Raw genomic sequence first — 26,881 nt, 5'->3', positions numbered from 1 at the left:
ATGTTCCCACATTTTCTTTTTCATAAATTTGTATCAGATTTTATCCCCCTTTCTCCCAATTTGGTAGCCAATTACACCCAACCTATTATCCAGTAACAATGGAATGTAACCCTAACCCTAACATAGGGCCTAATTTTAAGAAGATTCTTAGAAATGTAGGACCATTGGGCTGTGGGACCATAGGGCTGTGGGACCATTGGGCTGTGGGAACATAGGGCTGTGGGACCATTGGGCTGTGGGACCATTGGGCTGTGGGAACATAGGGCTGTGGGACCATTGGGCTGTGGGACCATTGGGCTGTGGGAACATAGGGCTGACCCGCTGAAGGTATGTAAGCCTACCTAACCGATAAGACTGACTGACGTGCGTATTCGTTTCCAAAGGTCTCGGTTTGTGCCCGGCCAGACTTCTAAGAAACCTGGAGTTGTTAAAACCAAAACGGGGTAAGCAGTGTTTTCAAAAGTCTCCGTTTTAGGAGCTCGTATTGTGAACATGAGGCATAAACGTAGCAAAAGATATTTGTTTTTAAACAAAAACATAGTAGTGTGGATGCAGCCTATGTTTGCTGGATGTGTAAACAGGCAAGTATATGCTAGCACATTTCCCAAATAAACTGTATAAAGTGAGATTAGTACTACAGTCATATTTGTGAAGACTTCCAAGTGGTATTTTACTGCAGCTCTAACTGGTTTAGCCAGGTATAGGGCTGAATAGGTATGAGACCACAGGCTATTTCCCCAAAAGATTCTGTTACACTCATTGAAATGTAAAAAAAAGGTTCCCACCTTTGAATAAGGCTAAGTTTTATTAAGCTTTATACTGCATCTGAGAAAAATGAATATAATTGTCACACGGAGAGGAAATGTTCCTGAAAATGTGGCAGCCTTTCATTGACCTTGTGACTTTGCTGCTGGCCCCTTTTTTTAATCTACTTCAATTTTATTGTCAGTTTGAAAAAGAGAAACCGCATGATTTCATTTATAGAGATATGGTGGACTGGTGCACACGTGCCTGCAGACATATGTACATACACTGGTCTCTCTCTTACACACGCACATGCGCGCGCGCACACACACACACACACACACACACACACACACACACACACACACACACACACACACACACACACACACACACACACGCACACGCTCATCATACCGTTACCTGTGACACCATGAAATAAAGGCACGTAGCCACTGTGAGAAAACAGTGCACTGGAAAAGCCACGTGGAAAGTCACTGGACAAATCTTTCTTATCAAACTGCCGTCAAGCAATCACATTATTCACAGTGTATATCAGTGTATATCAGCACTCATCCTTGATTGCCGTTGCTTCACTTTGAGAGCAAAGGCAATTTCACTCGTGCCGCTGCATTGCGCGTGTCATTAAGAGCCAATGGGATTGTCAATGATTACATTGGTCCTGCTGAGACGAGTGGAAAAAAACTGCAATAAGAGGCTGCTGACGTGGTTCTAGGGGGGCAAGGGTGGCCAGCGCCCCCTTAATATTAAGCGTAGACCCCCTGTGACCACCATAACTTTGGCAAACATTTTCATTCATTTTTCACCCCACCTTTATACCCAAAGAGGGGATATCATTGTGCATTGATAAATACAATGTAGGTTAACACTGAATGAGTATTCTTGTGTTTATTGTTGTCACCTATGGAGGGTTGGTGGTATGTAACACTTGTGGTTTTTTTTGGTACCCCTAAAATCGCCCCAGTCTGGCCCCTCCATTTGAAATGGCCTAGAACCGCCACTGCAGAAGTGGCAGCTTTTTCTCTGTGGAAATGCTCTCAAAATTCTATTCACTCTACTGAAATCAGTATACTTGTGGTATATAGTGTGAGGGAGGAGAGGGGGTGCACTGTGCCACTCACCGTCTTGCCTTGCAGGGACTGTGGGGTGATGGACTGAGGAGGGACGCCGGCTGCGATGGATCGTCGGTCAGGCGGGTAGCCGTACTGTGGGGGAGAGGGATGAGAATGGAGGGGCTTTAACAGAAGGTAATTGGAGTGGATTTATACATGACCAAATGGAGTGGTTGTTTAGATTTATTATATATAAGTTGGCGACTTCACTTTATTTGTTTAATTTATGTTACTATTTTGGTTTGCTATAAGTGATGTATTGTAAGCCCATTTGGGCTGCGCATACTTTTTGTGTGCATGACACAATAATAAATGATTCATTCATTCATATATTGCACTTTTCTAGTCTTAATGACTACTCAACGCACTTTTACATAGCAGGCCTTAATACACTGTGGCTGAGGCGCAGCATCAGGAGCAATTTTTGTGCCTTGCCCAAGGACACTTCAACATGGGACTGCAGGGCCAGGGATCTCAGAGACTAAAATGTTTTGACTAAAACTTGACTACGATATATTGAGTTTTCGTTTGACTAAAATGATGAGACTTTTAGTCGACTAAAACTTGACTAACAAAAAAATATATGTGAATGAATAAATATGACTAAAACTAAAAAGGACATTTGGCACAAGACTAAATCAAAAATAGGTGACAAAATGAACACAAATGTTGATGTACTTGTACTTGACTTGAGTCTTTTCACTTCATGCCACTTTCTACTTCTTCTCCGCTACATTTCAGAGAGAAATATTGGACTTTTTACTTTTTTACTTACACTACATTCATCTGTTCCAGCTTGTTTTCCAGCATGTTTTCAGTGTGGTATTAGTACTTTTACTGTTGTAAAGGACCGGAATATGTCTTCCACCGCTGGTTAAGGTGATGCTAAATTAAGTTCAATTCATTTCAAATGACTTAAAGCAGGGTTTCCATACCGTTTCATCAGATGTAACCTCACAGCCCTGTAGACACCACCCAGGATATTAAGAATGTGTTCAGTGGACCCTGTGGTCGTCCCTGAGCCTGCTCTCTGCTTCACTCCCCGCACTGTCTTGCCGTGCTATGCCAAGGGCCTTACATGGTCAATTAAACATCCCCACATCCTCCGTTTTCATCCCTATATTACAATCATTACTTATTACCCTCCCTACCTGTAGTCTCTCTCCCTCTATTCTTTGTCATTACTCAGTAGCCTTCCTCGTTACAAACCAGCCTCACCTTACATGTGAGCCAGACTCAACCTCCCAGAGAATCTAAACCACCATACTGTACATGTCTTTTGTCTTATGTCTGTATGTTTTAACATACAATTGTCCTGTATTCAGGTAATGTTTTATAACACCAATTGTCCTGTGTTGTTTTGTAATAAAACAATAATTATATTATGAAACTATTGATGAATGAAATAGTAATAATGCTAATAATACAAAAATAATAATAATTAAAGCTGCGAGCAGCGATGGACGGGCCCTCGCGCCTCGGTGCGCGTCGGGGTTACCGGTGGACGCCGCTCCTTGCAACCGTGCATTTGCGCGGCACTCAGACGCCGCAAATCGTCAACAATGAAAAGGGAACTCCCCGCCGAGTTCAACGATACCTCACACAAGACTCTACGTCATACGGTTCATTAGCTGTGAAAGGGGGCGGGGCTAAAGCATAGGGGGCGGGTCAAACCATCACCAATTAAAAAGGAAGTCTGTGCTGAGTTCAATGACACCTCACACAAGGGTATACCTTAAACAGTTCAAATGTTATGAAAGGGGGCGTGGCCTGAGTAAGGGGGTGTGACCATATTATAAGGGGCGGCTCAGTATCACACGTAGACCACACATTCTGAGTTTCATGCAAATCGGATGATGTTTGTCATATAAGGCGCATTTCATGTTGCCAGCAGGGGGCGCTATGACCAAAAGTCAATTTTGGCCTGTAGGTGTCCTCAGCCCTGGACCCTTGTCAATCGTGAGAAATTTCGGGCAGATACGACAACGTACACTCAAGTTACAACAACTTCTTTGTTCATCGCTAAACACTCAAAATGGCCGCCACGCCACGGCCACACCGTCTGACGAAAAGTTTTTCTTTTAATATCTTTTCATCGTTAAGGTGTTGGGATGGTACAGACCAAGTTTGAAGTCCGTCGGATGAAATCTCTAGGAGGAGTTTGTTAAAGTATGACATGTGGAAATGGCCAAAATCGCACTAATTTCGAACATTTAATTAAAAATGGCGGACTTCCTGTTGGGTTTAGGGTATGGCTCTAATAAAGTTTTTTGTACATCTTGACATGTTATATATGTGTACCAAGTTTCCTGAGTCTACGTTAAACACACTGCAGGGGCTCAATTTTCTTAACTTTCTAAGGGGCGCTAGCGAGCCATTTTTGTGCGCCTATTCCCGAAACCCTTAAAATATGTAAATTTTCACCAGACTTGATGCGACCGCCAAATTTGGTGAGTTTTTGAATATATTAAGGCCCTCAAAAAGCCAATTCATTTGACGGGAAAATAATAATAGAAAGAAAGAAAGAAACAATAATTCCTTCAGTTTCAATAGGGCCTTCGCCGCTGTCGCTGTCGGCGCTCGGGCCCTAATAATACAAGTTACATACATATTGGTAACACTTGGAGGTATATCATGACACTGTCATAAACACATGACACTGTAATGACACATGAACTCTAACCCTAACCATAACTTGTCATGACAAAAACTGAGTGACACTTACTAAAAGAAGTGTTATGTCATAAACGTTATAACTTGTTTATAATGTTTATGACACGTTCATGACAGTGTCATGTCACTCTTATGTAGATACCTTCAAGGAAAGTGTAACCTACATATTTTCACACAATTAAATTGTAATTTTTGAATGTTTGAACTGAACTGACAATTGTTTATTGTTACCATTTATCCATTTCTTTAAACTCATTATTTCAATAGTTGATCCATTATCTTAATGGTTTATCCATTACTTTTAGCTAACCATTCGTTTTTGCTTCTCTTCTCGCTTGCTATTTTCTATGCACTCTTTGTCCAATCATCTAAAGCCTAGCTACACTCTACATGACTGCTGACCTAACCACTAACCCTACCAACGTAATACAATTACAAATTACAGTATCGACACTCAGGATGCCAAACTACAGATCGATTGTAAACATATATGCAGAATAAATCCAGGAAGACTGTGTCAGGTATCACCAAACAGACCTGAGTCACGTGACCTCCTCTGCACCATGGAGACCACAGAGAATCTAATTTCCCAGGTTGCTGCACATTCTTTCAACACAACATCTGTGGCTGGCAATCTGGATATCTTTGATACAGAGTTCAATTGTAATGCACAAATTTGGAACAACAGTAAAGTGGCCTTCCACCACTCTTCTTTACACTTGTCTCAATAATGCACTGTTCATCGGCGTTCATAAGAACCTGGATCTACAGTACAACGGGTTGGAAACACTGCAGCCAGGATCCTCATTAAAACTAAACTGTACATTATATATACGCATTATGTGAGTCAAACTTGAGTGCCATCCAAAAACAATAATGTAGACTGGAGAAAAAGATAGTGATGGGCGGATGAAGCCTTGAGAAGCTTTCTTTCTATTTGTGCCGAAAAAGATTCAAGACTAGTAGTGTACAGCTCCATATTTCTCAATTATTCTCCTCTTCTTATCTCCCCCTTTCCCCTATGTGCCGATCAAAGGGTTAGGGCAAGTTAGCAAGTTAAGCTGTAAAACTGTCAAACTGAATGACGTTTTCTGCAGCAGCAGTGATGCCATCAGCCACGTGCTAGTCCTCATTTGACACAATGTAATGAGTGAAACAAGCTTCAGTAGCATTTGCCCATCTGTAGAAAATGCTAAATGAAAAGAAAAAAATAAATGGCATGCATAACGATGACTGTCAGTAATGAAAACTGTACATCAATTGTAGTTAATTAGCTAATGCAAACCGAGGCATTGTAATGTCCTGTAACAGAATGCATTCACTAACCGAAAGAAACATCGCTGCATCAAAAGAGGGACATTATTAAAATGAGAAGGTAAGAAAAGGAGCTTCACTCTGCGTCTGTATCTATTTGCCAACATCTGCTTTCACTGTTAGCAAACACAGAACAATGACTGGACTCAATTAATGTCAATGTAATTAAATTCTGCTGCTACAGTGGGCGAAAAAGGAATATATTGCATCGAGGCAGAACATCATTAAAGAACATGCCGACATATTGGGACTTTGTCTTATTCCCTGTATCCCCCAGAGTTAGATAAGTCCATACATACCATTCTCATCTCCGTGTGTGTCGTAACTCTGTCTGACGCACCCACCGCTAGCCTAGCTTAGCACAGATCCTGGAGGTAACCGGCTCCATCTAGCCTAGCTTAGCACAGATCCTGTAGGTAACTGGCTCCATCTAGCCTAGCTTACCACAGATCCTGGAGGTAACCGGCTCCATCTAGCCTAGCTTAGCACAGATCCTGGAGGTAACCGGCTCCATCTAGCCTACTGCTCCCAATAAGTGACAAAATAACGGCAACATGTTCCTATTTACATTTTGTATAGTCACAGCGTGTACACATAACAAGGTCACATGACACACAGCAGTCTTCTAACCGTATACATACTGGAAACTATATTCTCAGAAGGCGAAGCAGTAAGTAGTAACATGTAGGGTACATCGTATGTACACTCAAACTAGCTGTGCATTGTGAGTATTTTATAGTGGACTATATAGTGAATGAAATTAACCGCAGAGAATTCAAACACCACTACAAAATGGCGAATACACCATATAGTGCACTATTTCCGTGATAGGGAACGTTTTTTTAACACAGCTAGTGTGTGTGGCTGATATCTCTAGCAGTCAGGTTGGCCTGCCCTGATTGGAGCTTCACCAGCTGCCTCCTATTGTGCATCATACCTGCCTACAAAGACTCTGCAGGGCCACACTCCCACTACCAACAAAATAAAGATACAGCGACAAAGAATATGGAAGTCTGACACAAAAGGAAGACATTTATATCAGATTCAGTAGAAAGTGGAGGAGGAAAGAGGACTGGGGAAAAACCGGAGAGAACAGTGCTTGTTCAGTAGAATGAGACTGCGACACACAAAGTTAAGTGCATCTTTGCACCTTACTGGAAAACATCCCACTGGCAAGTGTGATGCATGCAATCAAAAAGAGACTGTGGAACATGTTCTTCTGGTATGTCCTCAATACTCTGAAAGACATTTGGACATATGGACATTAAAACAACTTTAGCAAATAACTCCGGAAAGATGGTGTTAAAGCTTATATTGACTTATCTGCAACAAACTGGACTAACAAGAATGCTCCGAGTGGTTGCAAGTCGCCATTAAAAGAAGAACTGCCAGAACGTTGCTCACACTCACTCAGTTCACGTCTCTAGCCTCAATGTAGTTTTTGTGATTGTACTTTTTGAACTTCTGCTAACCGTGTTTTTTTCGTCTCCCTGCAGTTCCGTCTGCTCCATCTTTTGTTCCTGTGAGACTTTGGTTTTTCCCTCGGATCGGCTCACTACTGGACACCACCCTGGCACACATCACTCTGGATTCACAACTTCAGTTTACCACCTTTGGGGATTTTGTTCACTCCCTGCTCATAAATATCCAAGATTGTAATAAATCTTTTCAACTATACTTCTTTCCTACACCCCCTGTGTCAAGCGCTTGGGTTTCCTAGCTCTGCCGTAACACACACTGAAGAACCATCATCATTTTTGTCAGTTCAACTCATTGCTTTCAGATGGTCCAATAGCATTTTTTGCTTCCTGAAACTGATTCCAATACCTGAACTTGTGTATCGGCCGATACTGACTACTGATCCGATACCAGGGTGTTAAAATATACAAATATTTTATTATGTTTTAACAGTGGTATACTACTATCCCTGTATGGATGTGATATGACTGCTATCATTGTTGTTAAACTCTTTGTGAAACATGAACAAACAAACAATGAACGCCACAGAACTTTCTTTTATCATCCAGTATAACAGGGAGTCATAAAGGTAACAGAACATAAATAAACTACTTTAAAGTAAATTTTTTTCAGGGCTAAATTACTTGGTATCGGATCGGTGCGTAAACTGCAGTAGTCACCCATGCCGATAACAGCATCATAGGTGGAATCAGAGGTTTTTCCTAATCTGTTATCGGTATCGGAATATCTCTACTTCCTAATCTGAGGGTGTTCTCAGTGGCTTAGTTCTCTTGCTTATGAAAACAGAGGAGAACGTGTGTCGCCTGGTATATTAACGTGACCTGTCTGCTGTGTCTCAGTCAAAGAGTAAAATCTTTATCTCACTTTGGCTCGCAGCGTGGGATAGGGATTGGACCTGGGCTTTAGACTTGTGACAGCAGGAAGGACTCATCCGCTGAAGTCAGTATCATCCACTGCTTGCAAACTCAACTCTGTTACGCGTTCCGGCAACGCCGATTAACGTGTAAATTAATCTAACTGGCAATTTCATACATCAGTGTTTCCCCTTCTTTTAAAATAACACCAAATATCCATTCCAGTGTTTCCTCTGCTCAGCTCTCCCAGCAGCGCAGTGCCGAGAGTCCATAAACAAGGCAACTGTCTGTGGTGAGTTCACATGTCTGTAATAAAAGCAGGACAGTCACGGACTATCTGGTAAAGTCAGCTGAAAAGGTGAAGATCACGTGTGCCAGTAGCCTACCGGTTACAAACAGGCTCGGCAGTCATCGACATGCTAACATGCTGCAGATCTGGTGTTTTTAGCTGAGCTAGACAGAATATTTGGTTAAAACTGATCGGTGATGCTGTTCGGCCCTCATTGTTCTCTGTGAAGTTAGCTGGAGGTGAATGTAGCCCCATTGTGTTTTTTGTGGACTGGCTGCGTCAGACTCCATTTAAAAATAGCCTTTGCAATGCGGTAACTTAGGGGGCAATTATGTCTTGTGTGCTCTGATTAATTTGGCATGCAGTTAACACACCAGTCATAATTTAGTGTTTAATAAAAACTCAACTCCTGACTGTTTTAGAAGAAGGAAATAACGAGAGTAACAGGTGAACTAGAAGTGAGTTGTTTTTTTTCACTTCTTTATTGACATCCTCCCACCCCCCCGTATCTGACTTGACCTCCTTAGTTAATGGAGGATAGAATACCAAGCACATTAGTGAGTGTTTCTCCAGTATAGGAGAGCTGTATTTTGTCAAAATGTTTTTTCCTCTGAATAAAGAAATGATAGAAGACACAATGTGATTTGCAGCTATTTTCTATTTGCATTTAGGCTCTGTGATGTCACACTTCATCTCAGGGAGTATATTTGTTTTCCCTTCAAACACTGAGTCAGACTTCATTATGAGGATTAGAGATGCTGTGTGTTTAAGAATTTTTATTCCTACATTAACAGACTGTCGATCTTTGTGAGGTTTCACACCGATCGCAAAGCATTTCAGTTGAAAGGCAATTGGTTTTTTGAATTGAATTAAATGCTTTCCTACAACATATCACACCTATATTTGCTGTGTTAAATCACCATAATTTAAAGGGATCAATTCCTGTTGCCCTTTTTTCACATTTAAAGCAATCCATGGGAAAATCACATGGAGGCTTTTATTGTAAAGCAGCTACAGGGAATACATTGTAAATGTCACTGTGAAACTAAATATTAGTAAGCTTTTGGAACAGAGTGTCAAAATTAAAGATGGTCAGTCTAAAATATGCACAACAGTAAATATTTCTTGTGGTGTGCACCAAGGTTCACTCATGGGCCCCATTCTACTCTGCAGATAATAAAACCTCATGGCAGCATGTACAGACAAACAATGCATCTGTTTCTGTTTCTATTGCTATGCAGATGACACACAACTGTATACCTCCCTTCATCTGATGATCGGAGCCCTGTCTTCAATCTCATAAATTACATTTCATAAATTAGTGATTCAGTGGCCTACATGTTATCCAGTTCAATAAGGACAAAACTGATTGTACAGTGGCCCTGACAGCTCAACACAATGCGATATAAAGCAAATAAATAAAACATCTTGACCAATTTGATAAAACGTACGCAGCATTTAAATAAATTGCTGCAAATAGAGAAAACACAACCAAATACAGAAACACATTGCAAGTAGCATACATAACATACAGTATAAATTGTTTCCATGGGACACTAAAAAATTATGCACAGAGCTGGGACATGCTTGCTGTTGCCATGGTTTTTTGGCTTATGAAGTTATTGAAGTCAGCTATCCATCAGTGGCACTGAAACATGAGCTAAAATGTAGCTATGTTTTTTAACATGCCGAGATTCACATATTATTGCAGATATCTAGGGCTGTCCTCGACTAAAGAAATCCTTAGTTGACTAACACTTATACGATTTTGTCGACTAATCGATTAGTTGATTTAATTGATAGAGCTCTGCGCTTTGAGAGGTGGTTAAGACTAGAAAAGCACAATATAAATGTAATTAATTAACCATCTGTAAAACTGAGTTTCTCCACAATTAATCCTGCAAAAGCACCACTTTAAATCTTGTGTTTACCATAAATGTGCTCAGAAGTTTCTTGGAAATAAGTAATTAAGCATGAATAAGCATAAAAAATTACTAATCGACTAAAGAAATCTTAGTCGACTAAGACCAAAACGACTGATTAGTCAACTACTCGACTAAGAGGTGGCAGCCCTACAGATATCTACAGTTAACCTAGCGTTGGCCTTTTGCTTATTATTAGCCAATTTAAATGATCTGACGAAATACACACAAATAATTGTGAAACAGGCTAACGTTATGTTAGCTGGCTATAAATGTTCAAAATTTTATATTAATTGCAAAATATAAATATTTCTGAATTCATTCTGACCCTTTCTGCAATTCAGCAATTCTTAATTGTTAAGTTATGAACAAACTAAGTAAAGTGATAGGTTTAATTTCTTAGACATGTCAGCAAAACTACCGATAGTTTACCTTGTTGTCTCCTGTTACAGGTTATGAAAGTAAATATTAACGTTATACTCAGCTAAGATAACATAAGCCTGTTTCAATGAATTGTGTGGATTGTTTAGTCAGATTTTTTGGAATTGACAGGCTAATATTAAGCAAAAGGCTAACGCTAGGCTCATTTCAGCAGTGTGCATCAGTTTGTTTCTGTATTTGGTTGTGTTTTCTCTATTTGCAGTGTTTTTTAAATAATTAAAGTTTGAAAGTTTGAAAATTTGAAAATGGTCATTTCACGTATAACTTTAAAAAGGAAAACTCATCTTTTCGTAATTGATTTTCCTTTGAAACATTATCTAAGAAACTAAATTGTATATCACCCACAGTATAATTGTTTTATTTACTGTTGATGCGGTCTTTTTATCAAATAATAAAAATAATAAAAGATAAGAAGATGACAGCAAAGAACAAGAGAAATACAAGGCTATTTTTCATCTTTGGTGAAGCACATTGTATTTATAATGTCTGTAATTTTTGCATGAAATGTGCAATATAAATTATGTTTTATTATTAATCATCTGTGTCTAACTCCAGTATCATGCCCTGTACCTTGGCGAGCTGTGTCCTGTGCCGGTGGTCCAGCGTCCGGTCCCCCCTGGAGACAGGTGAGGACACCTCGGAGTGGGAGCTGCTGGGGTTGGGAGGGACCTGCTGGCGCGGGGGGGAGAAGGTGTAGAGGGCCAGGGAGCCGTGAGACGGTGAGGTGGGGATGGAGTGCGCCACAGCGTGTTCACAGATGTTACCCATGGTCTTTGTGCTGGGCAGGGTGCCATAATGACCCACAGCTGGAAGCACAACACCAGGAGAGGAAATAGAAAGTCACAGTGGAGTAAGAACAGTGGAGGTTTTAGAGCAGAGCTCTTCAACAGGGGGTCTGGGACCCCTAGGGGGGTCCTCAGAGTTACTGCAGGGGGGCTTCCAAATAATTGTTAATTCTTTTTCAAAAATGTTAATGTGAGTCCAACATATTATTAGCAAATATAAATCTGCCTATTTGTGAAGAAAAAAACCAACTGATGATAGGCTTACTGGCCTATAGGTAAGGTAGTCACTAAAGTGGCCATCCACAGATACATCCTACGGATTCTCTGTGCCACTTGTATGTTTACCATTAAAAGGTGATTTGTTAAATCACGCCAACAATTACTATTTTAATAGCTTAGTATTCTATGCACAAAAAGGTATGTACTAAGGATTTAGACCGCCCTACATGTTATTGTAGGCCCTGTTTAATATGCAACTTATTTTTATACAATATGTGTAGTAGGGTGTCTCTGCTTCGTCTCTCTATGAGTTAAGGGGTCCTTGGCTTAAAAAATGTGTTACATACATTGCAACAGTTATATTACATTATAATATTACAGACATATGAAAAGGATTGTACAAAAGGAGCTGCAACCCCATATTAGGAAAATGTATCCTTTTGTAACACAACATCTGCGTCTGTGGAAGTGACATTCAAGATGGAGAATAGAGAGATGCTATTTGGTGCAACATATGCACTTGTGGGAATCAGTTTTCTGTGATACTTCAATTGGTTGTTAAAAGTACACATTTGAGTACCAACTACAGAAATGTGAAACTATTTGCCATGATAACATCAAGCATATTACAAACATAGTCATATTATTGTTAAGCCACTGACTGGGATCAAATGAGAGAGACTGTACACAGACGTAGTCTTACATGGGCAAGAAAATCAACCTGTCCTGAAGAGAACTTGTAAGTTACCTACTCAACTGGGGTTAGACCTGACAGCAACTGCACTAACTGTAATTTCATAATTATGTGTAAACATAAATGGTCCCATTGTTGTCTGTAGTTATACATACACAAAGTTAACGTAATACTCTATGACGTAATCCAGTTACTGTAAATTAAATTAGGATATAGTAGTGTCTCTCTCCAGGACCAGAGTAAAAAAGATCAAGTGTTGACATCAAATGGTCGCTAACAGATTGGCACAATTGGACAATTGGCAAACGTTGCTTTCTGAGCCAACAATTCCACTTCACAATTTTCCACTTAAAAAATCCTCAAAGGAATAATTCGCACATCCAATAATTGTTCTGTGCAGGTGCGCTGGAAAATATCACAGACTTGGAAAAACAGGAAGTCCTGCGCTCTGCTCTCGCTACAGCATTACCGTTTATTAAACTCTGGACCAAGAATTCAAGAATATTTCCAACCATGAACACAACAATGGTCTTAAATACATTCTGCTCCTCCCATATTGTTTTACCAGGTGTGGGACAATTGGATAGTGATGGGAGTGTCTCTCATTGAACTCACATGTCACTTTTCTAAATTTCACATCCATTCCAGTAATTAATAGGCCTATCTAATTCAATTACAGTGCTATACTACTGAAATCAATATGGAATTGATCTATGTAGTATTGTAATTGAATTAAGATATTTATAACTGAAGGTTGTGAAATTTCAACACGTTCTCACTCCCAACTCGACAAATACGGATGCTTGGTCAGTGTCTCTCAGCGTCAGATACGCAGCAAAAATCCCCCTTTAGCGTCTGTGTGGGACACAGTGGGCAGAGCAACAGCTCGGCCGTGCTGTAAGATGACGTAGTATTAAAGGTGCTCTAAGTGATGTTGGGTGACGTCACTTTTTGTTGACGTTCGAAGTATTGTCAAACAAAACGAAGGCTAGCTCACCCTTTCCTCCTCCTCATCCCGTCCCCTCCCTCTCCCTTCCGCGCACTAACCCCCCAACCCCCACCCCCAAATCCTTCTTGTCGGTTATTGGCTGGAACACTGTTTGTTATGTTTGGTGGTGCAGGTTGGCGCAGTTTGTTTTTGTTGGTGTTTGTGGAGTGTGTTCAGGGGACAGGCAGCTAGCAGATAGTGAGATGTTTTTTACAGTGTGTTCAGGGGACAGGCAGCTAGCAGATAGTGAGATGTTTTTTACAGTGTGTTCAGGGGACAGGCAGCTAGCAGATAGTGAGATGTTTTTTACAGTGTGTTCAGGGGACAGGCAGCTAGCAGATAGTGAGGAGATGTTTGCTGTATGTGAAAAAAATGTTTTATCCTAAAACATGTGACATCATTTAGAGCACCTTTAAGAGAGACAAGGGTAGAGAATAGTCCCGCTCTTGTCCCGCTAAAGGAGACCTTTTGCGTCAATAACAACGCCATAGGCACATGCCCAAGCGTCCGTATTTTACGCGACGGGAGTAAGAATGTGTTGGACATTTTGCACAAGTGACACGTGAGTTGAGTAAAAGACACTCCCATCGATAGGTGATTGTCCATTGTCCCACACCCCTGGGGACACAGAACGTCATTTTACCCAGAAAACAAAAGGTAGCATGGTCGACGGGACGACAACCCAAGGGTTAAGACCATTGTTGTGTTAATGGTTGGAAATGCGTTTGAAGAAGGTTTAGAGGGACCAAAACCAAAGTTTTCGTTAATAAATGGTGACGCTGTAGCAAGAGCAGTGTGCAGCATTTCCTGTTTTTCCAACACTTGAAAACTCCAAACTTCCTTTGTCATTGCTCCTACTATAGGACAGGACATATTACTGGATGTGTCGGTGGTTTCTGTACCTGTTGGCTGAGCTAGACTGTGCCTGGAGAAGGCCTGTCTCTGCTGCCACTCATACAGCTGCCACATGGTGTCGTCCCTCATTGACCGCCTCTTCTCCGCTGTGGTGATGGTGCTGGTGGAGGCGGGACGGAGGGCCCGGTCATACACAGAGCCTGCCACGCTACTGATGCTGTCGGGCCTCATCATGCTGTTGCGGGGCAGCGTGCGGTAGCCCTCTGGGTAGCGGGGCACAATCTGAGCACGGTGGCTGGGCATGTTCCTGGGTAGGGTCTGGTAGGACGTAACACTGGGAGAGGAAACAGACAAACTGATGAGTGGTACTCGCTTATCACTACAGAGGCACTTTTCTTTGCCCATCCCCATTACAGGGAGGTCAGAGGTTAGTGTGTCCGGTTTGGATCGGTATCTGGATCCTGTGTTCACGCTTCGAGAAGAAACAATAAAAGCAACTTATGCAGTTTTAAATGGCTTTTACATTTTTTTTTTGGGGTGAAAAATACAAATCACACAAAAAGTGGGCTTTGTGAACACAACATAAAGATCCCCTGTCCTCCACCCTTCTAAAACCAATGGGGGAGGGATGGTCAGAGGTTAGCCCTCTGCTTGATTTCGAATTAGGCTCAGTTTGGAGAGGCCATCCAAATAGATGGCTACAAGGGGAAGTGGTAAAATCACTCAACCAAACTGTGTTGCAAGGTGTTATGGGTAGCCCTAGGCAGGTAGTCATAGGCAGTGTTAAATAATCAGTTTGAATTGCAATCGGTCACTTCACAGAGCAGAGCTTTGTTAGGACACCAGAATACACTGGTAATAAAAGAAGGGATGTTCGAGGGCAAAGGAAACAACCAATAATTAGACCTTCAGTGGTAAGAGTAATATAATTCAGACCCCATTCCTGTAAGCCAGGTCAGAATAAAGTACTGCTGCCAATTAGGACAGAAAAGTTTTCTTCTTTTGTTACAGAGGAAGAATCAACTGAGCTTGGCAGAAACTAATACAAGTGCAAATAACTGAATAAATGGATGAAGTCATTGACTCATGAGTCTTGCAGTGGCCAGACCCCGCTCTCTCTCTCTTGCAGCAGGAGACGAGCTCAGTTGTGTTTTATGCTAAGAAAGAAGACATTAACTTCCTTTGCACCAATCAAGATAACAACCAAAAGGGTTAACATTAAAGTCACTCAGTTACATGTACTGTAGCACCAACTCATACATTTTAATGTGGTTACTTATCAAAAATACTGGATAAGAACAGGGGCCGAAGGCATTCACACTTTCAACACATTCTCACTCCCATTGCGTCAAAAAGCGATGCTTGGTCAGGTCGCAAACATTTAGAAAACCGTCAATTTTAGAATAGTTTGTTCAGGACTCTTGGTGTCACTTTTTGACGCTCTGGGTCGGGACGTACGTTTAACTGACATGCGGCAGAAGAACGGGACTGTTGGGTTTAGGAACAGATGGTTGGTGGGATTGTATAATGTACGTTTCAGCAACACGTGGGACAAGAATGGGACACGAACCCTGGTCTCTTGGGTGAAAGTCCTGTGTTGTTTGACCCATCCCCCAACCCAACCTGCCTCCTTATGCGGATTTTAGGTCTTTCATGCTACTCTCTACCGTTGTCTCTCTTAATACTACGTCATCTTACAGCGCCGTGGTCGGGCCGAACCACGCCATTGTACAGGAGAAGCTCGCAGACAGTTTGGACTTCCATTAGCTATTTAAGTTTAATTACTAATGTTAACTAGCATGTTAGTGATCAATAATTAGCCTGTGTCTATGTTATCTCCTTACATATACCTACACTCTCCGTCTCTGTAAGATTGGGAATGATTGAGATTTCTCTCGGCACAGCTACCAGAAGACTTCACACTTTCAGACAGGTTGCTCACGTCACATCTACGTCTTCAAGCTCAGTTGGAGGCTGCTCAGTAACGCTCAGCGCTCACCGGAAAAGTGCTTCAAATAGCCTTCACTGGTCTCCGTGGAAATCTACGGCATTACATTGTCCATTTCGTTGTCTATGGGTCAAGCTGCTGCTATTCCCGGTGCGTCCCATACAATGAGAATGGGTTGACACATTCCACGTAAACACCTGCACTTGCCGTTTCCAGCAGCCAGTGAATCAATGCCTTTAATCAGTGTGTACTGAATAGGAACCAGCTTAATTATCTGTACGTGTGTGTCTTGACATTTATGGTGTGCTTGACTGGGTTTAATTATCAAACTACTTTTGTTACCAGAACTCTGCTTCACTTTCACTTTGGCTTTGACCTGGGAACATGGAGTTATGAGGAGCTCGTTATCATTGCAGCCATTAGCAGCTATCATAAAATGGGTGCCTCGAATCTCTAGGACAGTGGCTTTGATCGTATGAGTGCATGGGGACAGACATTATGGTGGTTGTCACTCTGGCTGCCTATCATCATTCGTCACCCGAATGGAGAGAGCATCACAGTCTTTGTTCTTCTCATTTAACCTTTGCAGGAAGACAAGCCGGTACCCTGATTTGAGCCCACTTTGCTTCACTTTCTGCATTCAGCCGGGCATTGTGTTCACGTAAGCCATGTCTGAAGGAGTTAACTTCAACTTTTCCAGCTGAATATAAAGAGTTATTTCAGTAAGTCAACCTAAAACAGCAGGTCCTTAGTGTATTGATTCCTGGTAGTGGGAAATCATTTGTTATGCATCTTCTTTTATGTCTTATATGATCAAAGTTGTTATTCTAGAAATCATGCTAAAATGTACAGTACAGGCCAAAAGTTTGGACACACCTTCTCATTCAATGCGTTTCCTTTTTATTTTCATGACTATTTACATTGTAGATTCTCACTGAAGGCATCAAAACTATGAATGAACACATATAGAATTATGTACTTAACAAAAATGTGTGAAAAAACTGAAAACATGTCTTATATTTTAGATTCTTCAAAGTAGCCACCCTTTGCTTTTTTATTAATAAGGGAAAAAATTCCACTAATGAACCCTGACAAAGCACACCTGTGAAGGTAAAACCATTTCAGGTGACTACCTCATGAAGCTCATTGAGAGAACACCAAGGGTTTGCAGAGTTACCAAAAAAAGCAAAGGGTGGCTACTTTGAAGAATCTAAAATATAAGACATGTTTTCAGTTATTTCACACTTTTTTGTTAAGTACATCATTCCATATGTGTTCATTCATAGTTTTGATGCCTTCAGTGAGAATCTACAATGTAAATAGTCATGAAAATAAAGAAACACACTGAACGAGAAGGTGTGTCCAAACTTTTGGCCTGTACTGTAGGTACTGTTTGTAGCCGAAGACTAAGACTAGTGAGAAAGGATGACAGCTGGACATGTGTGTGTGTGAGACGGAGCCCCACATACTATTTCAAGTACATCTGTTCACCTCTGACCTCTGCCTATAGTAAGATTGCTGAGATGGAGCCCAATGTGGCTGTTTTAGTAGTCTCGCATTGCCAGACCTTCTGAGGAGGGTCCACATTCTGGGATGGGAGAAGAACATGATCTGGTTTTATTGGTATTTCTTTAAACCAATCACAACCATCTTGGGTGGTGCTAAGTGCCGGACGGAGACACAGCACCTCTGCTAAATAGCCTCGGGAAGGAACTTATTTTGGTGGAACGTGTTTACGTTCAAAAGGTTGTTTTAGTTGTACAACAGAAAACTCTGATTGGACAGATAGTCTAGCTAGCTGTCTGGATTTACCCTGCAGAGATCTGAGGAGCAGTTAACCATAGTCCTCACAAATCCACCCGAGGTTAAATGCCAACACAAAGAGAGAGGAAGGTAACGCACTCTCTCACCCAGTATACTGAGTAAACTATCTTTAAAAGAAGATCATGAGTCTCTCTCATCAGTCGTCTGATCATGCCTCAAATTCATCACAATTTTTCCCTTGTTTCAATACTGTTAACTGTACTGTTATTCTTTCATCCATCTTCACCCACTGTTTTGCACACCCTTACCCAGTTATCCTTGTCACGCCCAATTGCATATTGGCACAGATGCACATCTTCATTGCTATCATATTCTGTTCTCGCTCTTCTGCACCTTACATCAGCCCTGATTGCTCAATTGTTTTTCTTTTCTTCCCACCTTTGTATCACACAATTTTAGTACACTCTACTGATCTACATCTCTATCTAGACCACAATTCTGCACTAACTGTATATCGACTCTTTACCACATTTCAGCATTTTAGATAGTATGTCAATTCGTATTTACATTGACTCTTTCAACATTTATACAGTCTGTCTATTCATGCATATTGTGTTATTCCTGATCTACATTAGCACCTATTTGCACTAACTGTATATTGACTCTTCACTACATCCTGCATTTTATATGGACTGTCTATTCATGTTTACCGTGTTATTATTGACCTACATCACTAACTAGACCATTATTTGCACTAACTGTATATTGACTCTTCACTACATTCAGCATTTTCGCCAAGTAAGGTCTTTGGAAAAAAACATTGCACTTCCACTGTTGGCGGCTGGGCCCATGTTTGCATCAAAGCCTGGCGCTGTTCCTGCGGGCTTGCTGTTCTCGGCGCAGAATGGATACGATGGTCGCTGTAGACTAGAGTGACGTCAGAGTCGCATGGATTTGGATCTGACTGTCCAGACTGAGGTCGCATTAATAAAATAATAGACCTGTAACGGAAAAGATGGCTCGGGACTTGGGCTGTTTACACTGTCATGAAAAAATCAGATATGGAAAAAAAAAAAAATGTATTTGGTAACTTTGGCCTGCAGTCTGAACGTAGCCTTAGTGAGTTAGTGGTGCTCACGGGATGTCGCTTTTGCCTACCAATTGTAAGGTTGGAGTTTCGATCCCTTGTCTTGCAGTGCCATGCCGAAGTGTCCCTGGGCAAGACAATGAACCCCGAATTGCTCCCGATGCTGCGCCATCGGAATGTGAATGTTTATCTGATGAGCAGGTGGCACCTTGTACAGCAGCCTCGGCCACAGTGTCTGAATGTGTGTGAATGGTGAATGGTTCCTGTACTATGTAAAAATGCTTTGAGTAGTCGTTAAGACTAGAAAAGCACTATATTAATACAGTCCATTTACACTGGTTTTTACTACTGGGGTCACTCTAAATAATATGACTGTTAGTAGTAGAAGCAGGCCTTGATGTTAAAGCTATAGTGCGTAGTTTCTGTCTCCCCAATGAGGAATTCTAAGTAATGACAACAAAAATCCACGCAGTTTCTAGTAGCCAAGGAGGACACGGAGGATTAAAAAAACAAGATGGATGATGAAGCCACAATCTTCTGAACATAGTCATACTGAGAAATCCAGAGAGAGTTGTGTGGAGCTGGTAGTCTTAATTAGCTTTGTAGCAACTCATGTGGCAACGGCTTGAATGTAACGGACGTTCATTAATATAATAAAGGTAAGCATTAAAGCTTTAACAACAATAGCAATCGGTCCTACAACAAAGTGACTCTATTTCCTTCCTTTGCACCAAGTGCGGATAAAGATGACAAATGTGGCTAGGCAGCACTCAGCTTGCTCTGCTTTCATTACAGTCCCATTTCCATGACTTATTCATGGCAGCAGAAGGAGAAGGGAGCATCAGCGCTCTGTAAGTCTGTTCCGCTGCGTTCCTCGCTACAGCTGGCTAAACGCTAGCTAAATGCCAGCACTCCCAAATGAGATACACATCTCCGGTGACACAGAGAGCTTTGAGCTCCCTCTGGTCCGCAAGCGCAGAGCAAGGACAGAGGAAGATACACGGGGAACGAGGGGGGAAGACGGAATGGTAGAGTTAAAAAAAAGAAAAATGCTTTTAAATCTTGTGGAGGAGCAGACCTGTTGGGATGAGAGGTCGCCCCTTAGATTGCAGTAAATATAGAAAGTATAATGCGCATGTCCTCAATGACATAACACTTCTTTTAGCTTACTAAATTGAAGTTATGGTTAGAGTTAGGGTTAGGGTTCATGTGTCATCACTGTGTAATGACAGTGTCATGCGTTCATGACAGTGTCGTGTCACTCTTATGTAGATACCTTCAAGTAAAGTGTTTCCATTTATTTTTGTTAAAATAGATTTTATAAAATCGGTAGGTTATGGTTTGGGAACCAGTATCAAAGTCACTGTATTGGTATCACACATTTTGGAACAGTACCGAGCCCTACACATGCACATGTGGGCCCACATTGTGTCAGTCTCACCTCCTGGTGTCATCGTCCAGTCCTCTTGTCCTGTGTGCGCGGACCCAGTGTTCCAGCTGCTGCATGGAGTTGGTCCGGGACAGGCCCTTCTCCGGCTCCTGGACCGGAGCAGGGGACTTTCCCGGACCCATGGCCAGGCTGCTGTCCACCTCTGCCGGGCTGCAGTCCCCAGTCTGCTCCGCGGGCGCCGCCGCGGACCCCGAGCCATTGACCTGCGCAGGATGCTGGACATTGAGATTGGCCTGGCCCTGGCGTGATGCAGACACCGCGGCAGCGATAGCGGCGGCCTGAGCCGGCTGCAGCTTGATGCTGCTGATTTTAGTCAGAGACCTCTCTGCACTCGGGTCTCTCTGGAAGCCATATCTATCCCCGCCACGGATCGTAGCATACTTCCCTGCGTCTCGGAGAGCAGCGTATTTATCCCCTTCCCGGAGCGTGCTGTATTTCCTCACTTCCTTCAGAGTGCCGTATTTGTCCACAACCTGTATGGTACCATATTTATTCTCCATCTCCCTCATGACGCCGTACCTCTCCGTCTCCTTTAATGACAGCTGTCTCTTCACCTGCTTCTGGGGAACGTATATCGGTCCATCTTTCTGGAGTGTGTGCCTGTCTCCTATTTTTTGTAGTGCGTATTTCTCTCCATCCTTCGCGAGCAGGTACTTCTCTCCATCTTTAGACGGAGCGTATTTCTCCTCCGTCGGCGTGACAGTGCACGTTTCGTCCTTGTTCTGGACAGCATGCTTCTCCAGATCCCTGTGGAGTGCGCACACCTCTCCATCTTTCTGCAGTGAAGACTTGTCCCCGTCTTTTCGCAGCATGTACCTCTCTCCGTCCTTCTGAAGCATGTAGCTCACGCCGTCTTTCTTCAGCGAGTACCTCTCCCCCTCTCTCTGTAAGGTGTAGTACTCCCGCTGGCAGTTGTGTTTCTCCAGGTCTTTCTGCCGTTTGTCGTCAACTCGAGACAGGGAGTGTTGTCGCACGGGCTCGCGGTTGCGTTCGTTGTTCTGGATCTCGGGTCGGGTTAGGACTCTGTGGTTCAGGAAGTTGTTCAACTCCTGAGGTGTCCGCTGATCCACTTTCAACTTGTCCAGTCTGGCAAGAAAGAAAGAGAAGAATGTAACAAAGAGTCAACTTTTCTCAGAGATGTCAAAGACAACTCAAGTGTCAGAAGTCCTGTGTTTGTCTGACAGCCCCTCTAACGCTGTCACCCTCCTGCTCTGATCTCTGCCAGAAACCTCTGACAGTGCCAGACTGGACCGGGTCAGTTCCCACTGGGTATTGGGTAACCACAGAGAAGCATTACTCTCGTATTTAACTATTGTATTTAATAGGGAGGACAGACCAATGGGTAGTTCAAAATACTGGTCTGTGTGTCTTATTTCTTTATGGAAATTATTGTTTTTGGTTTGAGCCCCAGAACTTTCTTAAATTAAATGAAGAAAAAACGGAGGTGGTTGTTTTTGGAGCAAAAGAGGAACGATTGAAAGTCAGTGCTCAGCTTCAAACGACAATGTTAAAAACAACAGACAAAGCAAGAAATCTTGGTGTAGTCATGGACTCAGACCTAAATTTTAAAAGCCACATTAACATAATTAAAAAATCAGCCTATTATCACCTTAATAATATATCAAGGGTTAAAGGGCTTATGTCTCAGCAGGATCTGGAAAAACTTGTCCATGCTTTTATCTTCAGTAGACTTGACTACTGTAACGGTGTCTTTACAGGTCTCCCTAAAAAATCAATCAGACAGCTGCAGCTGATTCAGAACGCTGCTGCTCGAGTCCTCACTAAGACCAAGAAAGTGGATCACATCACTCCAGTACTGAAGTCTCTACACTGGCTTCCAGTGCCTCAAAGAATTGATTTCAAAATACGTTTACTGGTTTATAAATCACTAAACGGTTTAGGGCCAAAATACATTTCTGATCTGCTACTACATTATGACCCACCCAGACCTCTCAGGTGGTCTGGGACAGGTCTACTTGTTGTCCCCAGAGTCAGAACTAAACAGGGGGAAGCAGCATTCAGTTTTTATGCTCCACATATCTGGAACAAACTCCCAGAAACCTGTAGGTCCGCTGCAACTCTCAGTTCTTTTAAATCTAAGCTAAAGACCTATCTTTTTGATGTTGCTTTGCTTTAAATAATCTATTTTATTAACTTTAATTTCTTATACTGCACTGTAACTTTTATTCTTATACTGCACTAACTAATGTTTTTAATTTGTTTATTATTGTTTTTTAATTGTTTTCTAACTGCTCTTTAATGTTTTATGTAAAGCACTTTGAATTGCCCTGTTGCTGAAATGTGCTATATAAATAAAGCTGCCTTGCCCTTTTTTTCTGTCACTCTGATGGATCATTGAGTTTATCCAAAAATGTAGTTGTCAAACAAGGAAGGAATCTCAAGCACCTTTATTTATTGATTTGTTTATTTGCATTTCTTTTTTTTCTTCTATCTGTTTTTTTTATTTTCTTAATAATTGGTGGTGAAAACTGATCTGTATGTATGTATGATTTTTTTTTGTGGGAAAAAAAAGATTTACTGTATGGCAATTTCCTGAGCAATGCAGTCATATTCACACCCAAGACTTTAAACCTGTGAATATATTCCCTCAGTGTGATACCGTATTCACTCTATAATATAATGTATATGGGACATTTTGTGTTGGGTGCAGAAATAGTAGTATAGTAGGCCTACTTTTTTTAAACTTTCAAACTTTTTTTGGATTATCTAAACATCTATATTTGGAGGAAAAGTTTCTTTTCTATCGATGGGCCCTTATGAAGACATAACTTGTAACTTCTGATTCATTCATTCACTGGGACTGTGATTAAGGTGAAGGCTTTGTTTGACGTGTGTTACTGAAAAAGAACAGATTACTGATCTTTCTTCAACTTCCTTAATGTTGTCTTCACTCTCAACAATCAGCAGGTGTTTATGGATGCTATGGCGCTGCGCTAAGCTAAATGCTGAAAAGGGAAAGTTGCAGATTTCCAACCCTTCTGAAGCGAGTCATCCAGTGGAGATTTACTGGCGGATAAACACACACCTCATTCAACATTCATCTGCATGTACGGCAGAACAGAAACTCTGCAGACTTTCCGTAACGTTACCAGCTAATGCTAGCGGTAGCTAGCTAGCTAGCTAGCTAGGTTAATTTTTTCTAAACAAATCTAGTTTTAGTCTTGCAAATTGTGACCATGCAAGATCCACAGTCATTGCAAAATCCTATAGTCTACTAATGCCCACCATGCACTAGAAGACTTTAAACAGACTTTAAAAAGACTAAAGTGGGTTGAAAATCTACAACTTTTCCTCTTTAGTGTTTAGCTTAGCACGACGCAATAGCAACCATCAACAACACTGGCTCTAGCCGGTTTGCTACTTCCTGTTTGGTGCCGGAGGGAGCGCACTGATTGGTTGTTGATAATGTTCATATGATTTAACTTCACTACTAGAGTGCGGATTAGGCCGCATTTTTCTTTCCGAGCCCGACCCGAGCCAGACACAGTTAAAATCTCTTTTTTTCCTCATACTAATGACACATGTACGTTTGTTTGTGTAGAAAACCTGCTTTTATTAAGCAACTGTAGGATGGCACTCAGAAATGTCAACAGACATTTCTGTTCTGTTGCTTAACCTTTTGAGGTCTAAGGGCATTTTTACATTTCTTTTTAAATTCACATTTTAAGGATATTTGCATATAACCAGATACGCATGTGTTTCATATGAAGATGTTCTGAACAAACTCAGATTTCTGTACACTGAGGCCCAAATGTGTTCCAGAGCAATCTGTAAAGAGATAAAAGCTGAAAAGTTTTTGAAATTTCTCAAATCTCTTGTGAAAACAAACCTAAACTCAGTTATTTCGGTGATTGAAATGAGTTTACAAAAGTCGTAAAGTAGCGTAATATATGAATAAAATAGTAAATAAATGTAAATTTTGTAATATTGCTTTTTTGAGTAGGAGTGTTGTCAAACATCGCTTGGACTCACCGGTGCGTCCTCACAGGGTTAATGAAACTAATTAACTAGGATATGTTAAGTTCCTCAATGAAACACAATATCACCCATGACAACAAGCTCAGCTCTGCCTTTCTGTTAGTTGAGGAGTTGTTTATGTCTTCATGAGCGGAAACTCTTAACTAGGCACTTTTGGAGGCATTTAGGGTGACCCCAGAGATATGATAAAACACTTCATGAATATTATAGCACTCTAATCTGGAGAAAATGTGACTGTGTGTGTCTAACTGTATTTCACAACCATCCCGACTGTCTGTAGGCACGTCTCTGTGACGAGTACCGACCTTCTCACTGGTTCAGAGTGGACGAGGGCAGCATCCGTCATGACTTTCATCCAGGACTCCATCTCTTTGGATGTGTCGGTGCAGAAATAATACGTCCGCATGTTGGGGTGAGTGGCCTGGCAGTGTAAAAAGAATGAGAGAGGGGAGGTGAGAGATTGATAAATAGGAGGAGGAGGTGAAACAGATCGACCGAGAGAGGAGGAGATAAACAGCAGTGTGATGGGGACCTTGAGATACCAGCAGGGAGTCTTTACATCATCCCTGCTGGCAGAAGTGTGTGTGTGTGTGTGTGTGTGTGTGTGTGTGTGCTCCCTGCCTTCCATGGGTTTCAGCTCAAGTGTGAAAACACACTAGTGTGAAAGTCTTTGAGGCTCCTGTCTGTATCTTGGCATACTGTAGGTAAAACTGCATGAATAAGAATGACCCTTAAGTGCCCGACCAGCAGCGTTCTGAGTGGTCAGTATGTGTGCGCACTGTATGAGGCTGAGCAGGGACACTAACTTGCCAGATGCACTTCTGTTAATGGCTCAGAGATCCAATAATGCTTTTGTAGATTTATTAGCAGGAGAAACAAACAAGGTTGTGCATCCAAGACATTTCATACGTGTATTACTGGCATACAGAGGTGTCCAAAGGTCATATGATGTACTCTGGTTCACATAAACCACACAGGGGAACAGATGATATCCCTTTTGCTTCGTCCGCCCGCACCGGGTGCCCTAATTACTGGAAGTGACTAAAACAAAGGTGTTCAACAATAAACGACTTTACCTGCCTCTTACATATGTGTACTGTGAGGCTCTGTACAGTCGCCCCAAGTCCCAACTCTTCAGTTTTCATTGTGTAAACTTAATAAGAAACTAAGTTCATTGCAAGTAAATTGCTACAGGATGAGTATACTGTTAACAAGTGTTAACAGGTGTTAACAAGTATGATTCACACCGATATATGCTGTGATTGGGCGCAGGGGCGACTCCAGGATTTTTTAAGTGGGGTGGAACAGGGGGGGATCAATAATCAGTAATTCAACATCCTGCATTCAACTCTATATTTAACACACATACTTTTGATTTATACCTATCTTCTCATCTCTCTCTCTCTCTCTCTCTCTCTCTCTCTCTCTCTCTCTCTCTCTCAATTTGCTTTATTGGCATGAATTTCCGAATTGCCAAAGCATCGAGGATAATACAATGTTCGTGTTTGTGTGTGTGTGTGTGTGTGTGTGCGCTAGTTAATTTATTTAGGGTCAATAAAGAAACAGCAATATATTAATATGAAATTGTTAAGTGTCAAATGTAAGAAAGAAAACAAAAAACGAAACAAAAGAACACATGAAGAACATATGAAGTATAAAGTCTCTCTCTCTCTAAAAAAAAAACGACAAACAAATAAATCTATTTCCCAAAATTGTGAACTCTTCCTTTTAACAGTGTATTAGATTACTCAAAGAGTTTAATGAGCAATGTGCTCCTATTGGCTGGCTGCATGTGTATGTATGTGTGGGATGGGACCACCACTTTAGTTTAAAGACCATCCAGTCAGAGTAAAAGAGTGGAACTTAAAGGTGCACTAGGAGTTCCTGCAGGACGTCCCTTCTGCTGACGTTCCGAGAACATTCCAAACAAAACAGAGCAAGCACCCCTCCCCCCATGTTTCCGTAACTGTCATGACTAACTGATTAACTGTCTCTAACCCACACCCCCTCCACCAACCATCTTGTCGGTGATTGGCTGGAACGTGGTTTGTTGTATTTTGGTGCACAGCCTGTGCCCCTAGTGTTTGTTTGACGTTTACGAGCCCTGTGTTGTCTCCCGAGACCGGGCTTTTTCACGGTGTGTTCAGGGGTCAGGCAGCTAGCAGATCAAGGAGAGATGACTACCATGTGAGACAAAAATGAAATTGCGCTGAAATCATGCAGGAACTCATAGTGCACCTTTA

The 26,881-nt window shown here is 41.7% G+C and overlaps 1 protein-coding gene across 7 annotated transcripts in view; it reads right to left on the bottom strand.

Moving 5' to 3' along the window:
• The window catches only part of LOC114549865 (pleckstrin homology domain-containing family A member 5), a 249,965-nt gene that overhangs the window by 41,283 nt on the left and 181,801 nt on the right, over nucleotides 1–26,881 (bottom strand). For all 7 annotated transcript variants that reach the window (XM_028570148.1, XM_028570149.1, XM_028570151.1 and 4 more), the window contains 5 exons: nucleotides 24,944–25,059; nucleotides 20,631–21,725; nucleotides 14,438–14,724; nucleotides 11,420–11,655; nucleotides 1,887–1,970 (listed from right to left, as the gene is read on the bottom strand). In XM_028570148.1, coding sequence (XP_028425949.1) covers nucleotides 1,887–1,970; nucleotides 11,420–11,655; nucleotides 14,438–14,724; nucleotides 20,631–21,725; nucleotides 24,944–25,059 — 1,818 coding nt within the window. The remainder of the gene's footprint in view (nucleotides 1–1,886; nucleotides 1,971–11,419; nucleotides 11,656–14,437; nucleotides 14,725–20,630; nucleotides 21,726–24,943; nucleotides 25,060–26,881) is intronic.

Source organism: Perca flavescens, chromosome 23 (assembly GCF_004354835.1).
Source record: "Perca flavescens isolate YP-PL-M2 chromosome 23, PFLA_1.0, whole genome shotgun sequence".
In the NCBI taxonomy this organism is placed as follows: Eukaryota; Metazoa; Chordata; class Actinopteri; order Perciformes; family Percidae; genus Perca; species Perca flavescens.
This window is presented reverse-complemented; position numbering and strand designations above follow the sequence as displayed.